Below are 9785 nucleotides of genomic sequence, written 5' to 3'. Positions count from 1 at the left end.
TTTATTTCTTTTAATCTCTTAACTATCTGTACTCTGTATCTTTAAAGACTTTACCCTTTTTTAAGACATTAACTTTATTCTTTATATTCATTTTCTTCTCTCTCCCAAGCCTACGTACATTCATCCAATAGTGTCTGAATCTGTTCCATTGTGAATATGTAATTTTTTTTTACTATCCAGAAGCATTTCTTAAAATGTTAAGCAGTTCTTAAAAACTTAAGTTGCACCATGTATAGGTAATACGGTACCGCCTGTGTCCTGCCCAGTCGAAACCTTAACTGCGCTGTTTTTAAGGTAATCACGGTAGTTCCTGCCTGAGACCAGCACAGTTCAGCATGGCGGAGCTGAGCCACTCCTGCCTCAGAGCCATTTGGTGCCCCTGAGCCACACACAGTTCCAGGCACACAGCAGTCCACACTGCCATCAAACAAGTTGTAGCATTTTACTCCATATGCTCCATTCAAAAGCTCTGTCTCCTGCAGGAGCCAGACAGAGATCACAATGGTGGCACAGCCCAGAAAGCCGGCATTTTAAAACAGCCAGTTTTTTCCTGCTGCTGAGCCAGGAAAATTTAAAAATGGAGGACGTACCATTTTGTGCTAGCTCTGGGGCCGCCAGGTAGGAGCGGCACTCAGCACTTTAATTCTGAGACTGAGCATGCAGAAATTCTTTTCATCCAAGTTACATCCAAATCTGACACGCAGAGCATTGTGCAGTCTGAAAACACGTCTCTGTATGGCGCCAGGAATCCGCCATGCTCTTCCTCCTGCCTAAGCCTGATTCTGCCATCTGCCCAGGTGCAGGTGGGGAGCGCTGAGCCATTGGCATGGTCTCAGAGCACTCTTCTTCCAATCCCAAGTGGGAACACAATCATCCAGTCCCATAAAATCCCTTGAAATGCTTTAAAGCCAGAGTTTGTACTGGCAGCACAGCCCCAGGAAGCAGTGCTTTAAAATGACACAGTGTTTCTTTTTTGTTTTTTTGTTTTTGTTTTGCTGCTGTTGCCGAATCAGGAAATCTCTCTACAGCACACCACCAACAAACAGCAAAATTCTGTGTTAAACTCTCTCTCCCTTATTTTTAAGCCTTTTCAGGTTTTTAAGTGGATTTAGCCCATACACTCTGTTGTAGTAGGAGCAGCAAGGCTGCATCCCTGGCACCCGGCCGCCCGCATAGCTAGCTTATGCCCCGAAATAATTACACGGAAACTGTATTCTTTTAAACACTGCCTGGCCCATTAGTTCCAGCCTCTTATTGGCTAGCTCTTACATATTGACCTAACCCATTATTAATATCCCTGTAACACCACGAGGTGTCTTACCAGGGAAGATCTTAACCTGTGTCTGTGTCCGGTAGGAGAATCATGGCGACTCCTCAATCTGCTTCTTTCTCCCAGCATTCTGTTCAGTCTACTCTGCCTACCTAATTTTCTGTCCTCTGAAAGGGCCAAGGCAGTCTCTTTATTTAACCAATAAAATCAACACAAATCAGCAGACTCCCACATCATCCTTCTTTTATAATTCAATCCACTTAGCCCTCATGACATAAATACCTCTCATTAGGTCCCTACTCAAAGCAATTAAGTAGTTTTTTTGAGTGCATGTTCCAACACTTGTAGTCTGTGATTGAAGTAAGTACTTTACAGGCCCATTCTTTTTCTAAATACTGGGACTTTATTATTTCTTCCTTGACCTCCACTCCCAAACACTAGTTTTCTGTTCAAAATTTAAATATTCTGTTTTTGTCTGTGACAGGGGCATCTTCCATGTTCTTGGCCTGATGAAAATGGACATGATGAACTATACGATCAAGAACATTCGGCCATACTTGCAAGAACATTCTATCCAATATGAACGAGCTAAATTCCAGGAACTCCTTGACAAGCAGCCCAGTATGTTTATAATTTAACTAGAGGGGGAAATTAATCTTTGATTTTCTTTATCTTTTTTTACAATGATTTTTTACTTTTGAGTAGAAAGTTTACTTCTTGGATCAGGAGTGAAGATAAGCAAAGTTTTCTAAGACAGAAAGACCTATACAATTCATTTTAAAAATTAAGTTTAATCTTTGACAGTGTCATACATGTACATGGTACAATCTGATCACTCCCAACCCCAGCCTTTCTTATACTCTCCCATTCCCACAATTCCCCCTTTTAAGGATCCCCTGTCCTGCTTTCCTGTCTTTTTGTTTTATGACCACCTGAGTTGGAAAATTATTCATATCTTCCTGTGTGTATGGAACCATCCACTGGAGTAGGAACAACTCACTTGGTGGTACATCACTGAATGACTCTCCCTCTCTCGGAAGCTACCACCAGGTAGTTCCTGAAGGATGGCACAGACCCATGAGCCCCTTCCTTACCCATGACTGGGTTTTGACAGACGCAGTCTTGTTCAGACTCAGGATAGCTTAACTGTCTCAGCTGCTTTAGATCATGATTGCAAAAGCCATGTCATGTCCAGAACATAACAATTCACTGCCCTCCTCTCTGTCATCCCTAGTTTGTACTCTCTCTGCCTTCTATTCTATGGTGTTCCCTGAGCCTTAGAAGGGATGCAATGGATGTTCTGTTTAGAGCTGACTGTACAATAGTTACTTATTCTTAGCATTTTGCCCAGTCACAAGTCATTGCACTAATTGCTGTTTTCTGCAAAAAGAAGCATCTCTGATCAAGTCTGAAAACAACATATGAGTGTGGATATAAATATTTAGCAATAGTTTGACAATGTTTCTAGTTAGAAAAATGAAGCAATAGGCTCATTCCTAGGGACTATGTACTCTTCAGACATGGGTCTTTGCAAGGCTTACAAAGCCAGGCATAAACTCCCTCCTATGGAGTGGGTCCCTGATTCTATCAGAAAGTTATTGATTACCCTAATATTGGTCATGCTGGCATTGCACTAGTTTGCAGATCTTGCCTGAAATGTTGGTATTGTGGGAAACAGGGTCCACAGGTTGGTGGTGTGTTCCCAACCAAATACCTGCATGGCACCTTCTTATACGGTGAGAACTATTCTGGAAGGAAATACCCTGTTCCATTATAGCTTTTAAAATTGCTCTTTTCTTCACCAAGGGACTAGCTTGAAGTCTCCAACTTTAAGCTTCACAGTTTAAACATATTCTTCCCCTTCTCTTCCATAGATCTCCTTGATTGCACCATCAAATGGATGACTAGAGCTGCCACAGAAGTCACCAAACCACTGCCAAGCACATCTGTCTCGCCGAGCTCCTCTTTTGGCATAAGTTTGTTTCCATTTTCAACCACTGACCCAGACCCACCTAGTCTTACAACAGTGTTATACCAAGGATATCTAAACCTTGTTCTTAGGGACCATGGGAATGAAGAGTTCCCTGAGGTAGGAATGTGTGTTGAGGAATTATCTCGTTACCTCTTACTCAGGAACGCCACTGCAGCCCTCCTAACAGTCTGTTCTTTCTTGCCTAACCAGACTATGCTGATGGATAAGGCGCGACTACAGGCTATGAGGTCCAAATTACACCACTTGACGATTCTTGCATCCGTTTTACTTGTTGCAAGGAGTTTCTGTTGTGGTGTTTTATTCAGTTCACCAGAGTTTGTGGAAAAACTGAAAAGCATAACCACGGATCTAACAAAAGAATTTAGCTCCAAGTATGTTTTATAAATCTTTCCATTTGCATGTGTGTGTGTATGCACATGTACGTACATGGTCATTTGCCTGTCCAAGGCTTTAACAAAAGAATTTAGCTCCAAGTATGTTCTATCGATCTTTCCATTTGTGTGTGTGTGTGTGTGTGTGTATGCACATGTATGTACAGGGTCATTTGTTTGTGCAAGTGTGTGCACATGTCAAGGCCAGAGGTAAACTGCAAGGATTTTTCTCTTGTTTTCCACCTTATTTTTTAAAACACGGTCTCTCATTGAACTTGAAGCTAACTAATTAGGTTAGGCTGGCTGGCCAGCAAGTTCCAGGGAGAAACCTGTCTATGCCTCCACAGTTCTGTGATGACAGTCGTACACCATCACATTTGGCTTTTTGTGTGAGTACTGTGGAACCAAGCTCAGGTTCTCATTTTTGTGTGGCAGGCATGTTTCCAAGTGAGCTTTCCAGTTCTTTCATGTCTTTACAGTGCCATTTAGGCCATAGACAGGCAATACAACATTCCATTATTCTTCACATAAAAGGCCCCCTGGGAACCAGAGCCAAAAAGATTGCTGGTATTTTAGTTTTGACATAGAGAAGAATAACAATTTACTACCCAGAAGGAGGATAAAGTGGTTACTTTGTTAAAATATTCATTATTATGTTTTCTATTGGTGAGACACTGTGTATTTCATCAGGGGACAGTGGATTTTTGTAATTTATACCCAGAAATTGATCATTTAGTCATAAATATTGATTGCCAGTTCCATGCATGCAGAGATTCTATATCAGAGTAGAAAGGGGAGATAGAAATGTAATTTTATCAGTTTACTTGCATTTTTGTAAAGTAGGAAAGAATACTATGTAAAATATCTAAGAACAATATTCTAATGTTCAGGATGTAACCAAACCCTTGCCCAATATATATTGTTCCATTTAAATTTGGCATATAGTAATACATGAATAATTTGGTACCTTAAAGATAATAACAAAACTCTTATATGTGCTCATTGATTCATGTTGTCTATTGATGGTGAGAGGGTCACAATTCTTCTTGGGTATGCCTACTTTTAGGATGGGGATATTAGGGTTTGGCCCTTATATCTGGAAAACTTTATTTTTTTCATTCTCCAGGCCAGAAGAGTCTATGCTCAGCGTCAGCGATCAGATATCCCAAGAAATCCAGCAGGGACTCAAGGACACAGGCCTCACTGTTCTGAGCAGTGAAAACAGGGCATCACTTGTAGGCCAACTTCGGAACATTGCCAAGAAGGAGAACTGCATTCGTACCATCATTGGTAAGAGTCCCCCAAGTGGTAAGAACTAACAGTAATATGTCAGGTAGAAGTTAAACTCTCATTCTACAAAGCCATTCCTCCAAATCCTTCTAATCCTGCCAAAAAGTTTTCCTCCTTGGTGACTAAGCATTAAAACATATGTGCCCATGGGCATCATCTTATTCAAACCACCACATTCCACTCCCTGGCCCAGAAAGGTTTATATAGCCATATCATAATGCAAAAAAAAATCATTCAGTCCATCTTCAAAGTTCCCATAGCCTATCACAGTCTCAACACTGTCTAAAAAGTCCAGAGTTCAAATTTTCAGGGACTTGTGACAGTCCTTTAACTGTAATCTTTTGTAAAATTAAAATTAAATATCACATACTTCCAACATATAATATCAAAAGTGTGGAAAGGGAGTATAGTGAGCAAATACTGGTCCAAAAGCAAATTCAAAACCCAGCAGGGAAAACTCCAACGTTTGCATCTCCACATCTGATGTCAATGTACTTTTCAGAACTTCATCTCCTTTTAGTTTTGATGACTACAGTATGCGTCTCTCTCTTGGGTTGGTTTCACATCCAATCTGCAGCCTTCCTTGGTAGGTATCCCATTACTCTGGCATCTCCAACATCACCCAGGCTTTATCTTCACTGCCTCACACAGTAGCCTCTCTGGACCTCCATTCAGGGGATTTCCTGCTACACACTTGGCCTCAGTGGCTTTCCTTAGCTGGGGAGGGAGACTCCAGGACCCTTCTCTTGAAGCTTCCAAGTTCTGCAGCTTGCTGGAGCTGGAACAAGGTCCTCTCCTACAATTACATTTGCATCAGATTTCTGGTTTTGATGATTTTCTTCACTGCTTAATTTTTCCTTTTATTCCTTTTCACAAGTTGGAAGCTTAGCTGAGCAGGGTCTTACCCTGAGGTCACCACTCCCTTTATTTAATTGAGCATCAGGCTTTTCTTGAAATATTTTAGCTCAGTATTGACCTTAGCTTCATTACACTTCATGATGTTCTTTTTCTCCACAAACTATACAGCTCATATTTTTTCTTGATAAGTTTGTTCCTTTTCATGATAGACCTGCACAAGAGTGACCATTAATAACCACACAACAGAGTCAATACTAGGCTGTCTTGAAATCTTTTCTGCCAATGACATTAATCCAAAACTTCATTTTATCTTCAGCCAGATTTTTAGGACAAGGACAAAAAGAAGCCACTTTTTTTTAAACCAATATATCACAAAATCATCTCTAGCCCACTTACTAATTATTCTTCTTCTACTATGAAACCTCTTGAGCTGGGCCATCATAGTCCAAATTGATCTCAACAACTCCATCTTCCACACTCTTACCAGTATGAGCCACTAAGCCCTGCTTAAAATGTTCAACTGCTTTATTTTTATGTGCTGACTGCATTTCCACCTTTCTCCTCTCCTCCTCACTCTCCCCTCTGTCCCCCCCATTTACTCCTCCCCCATCTCTGTTAAGGAAAGGGTAGGTCTCCCATGGATATTAACAAAACATAACATAGAAAGTTGCTGTAAGACTAAGCACCACCTCATGGCCAAGGCAACCCAGTGTGAAGAAAGGGTCCCAAAAGCAGGCAAAAGAGTCAGAGACAGCTCTGCTCCCACTGTTAAGAATCCCACAAGAAGACCAAGCTACATAGCCATAACATACATACAGAGTCTGGGTCAGTTCCATGCAGGCTCTCTGGCTGCTGGTTCATGTTACCATGACATTTTTTTCCTCCAGTTATGTTTGGTTCTATCCTAGTTCTCTGAGCTATCCAGTCCATGGATCCTGGTGCTTCAGGTAGTGTCAGGGGTAGGCTCCCTCTCATGACATGGGTTCAACTGTTTTCTTAATGCAAAGTCCCAAAGTCTGTATTCTACCCACAAGCAGCATGGTTAGGCCTGACATAGCAATGACCCATTTTCCAGGACCAACTTGTGTTTTAGTCATTGTTCTACTCCTGTGCAACAATACCATGACCAAGGGAACACATATAAAAGAAAACATTTAGTTGAGGCTTTCTTACAGTTTCAGAGGCTTAGTCCATTATCACCATGGCAGGGAACATGGTGGTAGGCAGGAGTGGTGCTGGGGAAGTAGCTGAGAGCTACATAATGATCTGTAAGCAAAGAGAGGCAGAGACTGGACATGGCATGGGCTTTTGAAACTTCAAAGCCCATCCCCAGTAACACTGCTGCTCCAACAAGGCCACACCTCATAGGCCTTCTAATCCTTTAGATCAGTTCCACTTCCTGGTAACTAAGCATTCAAATATATGAGCCTATGGGGGCCATTCTTATTCAAACCTCCATAGTGAAAAAAAATGTAAAATTTTTGTGAGCAGACAGTGAATGTTGAGTTTATTCTGAAACCCCTTCTTTCTACTTTTCATTTTGTTCTCTTTGACAGAACAACGGATACATTTGTTTCTTAAATGCTGTTTGATTCATGGAATGCGGGAATCTCTCCTAGACTTCCCAGGAGGACTTCTTTTCATTGAGCCAGAGTTGGCACAACTAGGGTGGAAGTTTGTCAATCTGATGCATCACAACCAGCATGTATTTAGTCCATACTATGCTGAGATCCTAAAAAATATCTTCTCTCCACCAAATGCGGAAAAAAATGAAGAAAAACCTATCTGGTAATGCTGGTCCCGAATCCTGGCATGAGGAATCTGAAGAGAGGACTCATCATACTCCCAGAATAACATCATCTCTGAACAACAATCACAAGCAGCCCTCTTCTTCACTAATAGCCATGGTGCAACTGCAGGGGGCAACCATATAAACACCCAATGGCCCAACCCCCCTCATTAATAAATTCCTGAGCTGCAAGAAAACCTCAGTGTCTTTTATGTTGCAACTAAAGTCATGTCTCTTGCCCTTTTCTCCTATCAGAAAAACTACTGGGATCTCAGTTTCCCTGCAATGACTAAGAAGGTCTGTTATTAGTATGGTAGCTTGGACAGGCAGCAGGGAATGGCATTAATATTATTTTCTTCAGTTGAAAAAAGTTTCCTTGATTGGTACAAGAAATCTAAAAATTATCTAGAATTAACAAACCAGAAACCTATTGAATTATAAAATGAAAGAGGATACAAAGCAACAATTGTGCTATTGAAGTTTCCTATAAACTTAAAGAACATAGTGATAATATCACCACAACCTATTTTGGGATGTAGATTGAAGCATCATGAAGCATCATGGAAATGAGAACGAGATGAAAGTTGCTGTTGTCTGCTTACATTCAAGTGAGACCAAGATTGATGAAAATTAAACATTTAAACATTAATTAGTTAAGAGAGAACATCTCCCATACAATGAATTACTAATATCTTTGGAAATTCAAATAGCATTGACTTAGTATTTTATGTCCTGACCTCAGTTGTTCTCACTAGAAACCGGGCTTGTTTTAAATCTTCCATTCTCCCATGAAGGGACCATTGACAAGGAGTTATTCCCACTCTGAGGGAAAAACAGTAACAACAAAATTTTAACCAAAGTTAAGCAAACACAACAAAATTCTGCAGACAGGCAGACTGCAGCCAGAGAGAGGGCTCTTTGATTTTTAACAATTCTCATTTTTTTTATATTGGAAAGAGTCCTTTTATTTTCTCTGTATCTGCTGGGAAGATACTCCCCCCTTTCCCCCATAGGCCTTTTTTATTTCTAGATTTTGATTCAATATTTTCCTTTGTTAGTGGGAAAACCCTTTTTTTTATTCATCACTTTTCCTTTTTTTTTTGAGAAATTTCCTTTCCTTCTCTTTTCTCTATAGGGAAGATTTTCTTTTTTCTTTCTTGGAAAGTCTTCTGTTTTCATTCTTTGTCTCCGGAGCTCTTGTCGTTTTAAATGTGCAGGTAATCGCTCAGCCTTTCTAATTTCTAAATCGGTTTTATCTGATGAAGAAGGAGGATATTCATCTCCAGTGTCCTGTCTGTTTTCACTTTATTGCCCTCCCTGTTCTCAAGAAAAGAGATCGTACAGGGAGGCTTTTCCGGAAAACACAAATGATTACAACCACAGCTGGATAGTTAGTGATGGAAGAAGAAAAAGGAGGCATTGGGGCAAGAGAAAAATTTCAAATACCCACTCAACCAACCCCTAAAGCAGATATTTGGGGTGCATTAATGTGTGGTAGGCACAGATTTCTACGTGCCTGAAATTTTAAACTTTTGTTTCATGAACGATGGGCAATGAAATACCCAGTAGGATGTGAATAAAGGGTACTATGTTCGACTGGATGGTACGAAGAAAAAGAAAAAAAATACAATCAGCATTGTGGGATAAAAGTTGAACAATAAACGATTAGGGCTTTATCCACTAAGTCTGACACTAGCTATAGATTTATATATTTATTTGCTGGTAACTAACACTTTCCATAACCTAACACTAGCCCTAACCCTAGCTCTAACCATAACCCTACCCTTAGCCTTACTCTAATCCCGAATCCCCAATCCCTAAGGCAGGTGAGTGAGCACATAATCTAAACCTGCTGGTACTGCAGCCTGGTCATTGGTCTCGAGGTGCAGTGGAAGTTAGGAGCCTCGAGGTAGAGCCTGTAGTAGAAGGGTTCGAGACAAGTCAGCTGACCCTGCAAAGCCAATCAGAATAGTGCAGCGGCTGCTTTAAATAGGGGAAAGAACCGTTGAGGGGCAGCCGCCACCAAAGACTATGGCGTGCCCACCACCGGGAACTCCTCTCCAGAAATGAGCGGCTGCCACTGCTGAGGGAGTGGATAAGTCAAGAATCCTCCAAGGTAAGTAAACTATAATAGTCTCTTTTAATTAATTAAACTTGTTTGGGGCTAAATGGCAAGGGTAGAGCGATTAGTCTGTCATCTGGACGGATCCCTCA

The 9785-nt window shown here is 40.9% G+C and overlaps 1 protein-coding gene across 1 annotated transcript in view; it reads left to right on the top strand.

Annotated features, from left to right (window-relative positions):
* LOC101987312 (T-complex protein 11 X-linked protein 2) overlaps nucleotides 1-7683 on the top strand; it is a 22831-nt gene extending 15148 nt beyond the window's left edge. The window contains exons 6-10 of the mRNA XM_005371607.2: nucleotides 1755-1891; nucleotides 3145-3359; nucleotides 3453-3634; nucleotides 4761-4924; nucleotides 7339-7683. Of these exons, the coding sequence (XP_005371664.1) occupies nucleotides 1755-1891; nucleotides 3145-3359; nucleotides 3453-3634; nucleotides 4761-4924; nucleotides 7339-7574 (934 nt within the window). The 3' untranslated portion in view covers nucleotides 7575-7683. The remainder of the gene's footprint in view (nucleotides 1-1754; nucleotides 1892-3144; nucleotides 3360-3452; nucleotides 3635-4760; nucleotides 4925-7338) is intronic.
* The last annotated feature ends 2102 nt before the right edge of the window (nucleotides 7684-9785 follow it).

Source organism: Microtus ochrogaster, unplaced genomic scaffold, assembly GCF_000317375.1.
Source record: "Microtus ochrogaster isolate Prairie Vole_2 unplaced genomic scaffold, MicOch1.0 UNK116, whole genome shotgun sequence".
NCBI classification, from domain to species: Eukaryota; Metazoa; Chordata; class Mammalia; order Rodentia; family Cricetidae; genus Microtus; species Microtus ochrogaster.
This window is presented reverse-complemented; position numbering and strand designations above follow the sequence as displayed.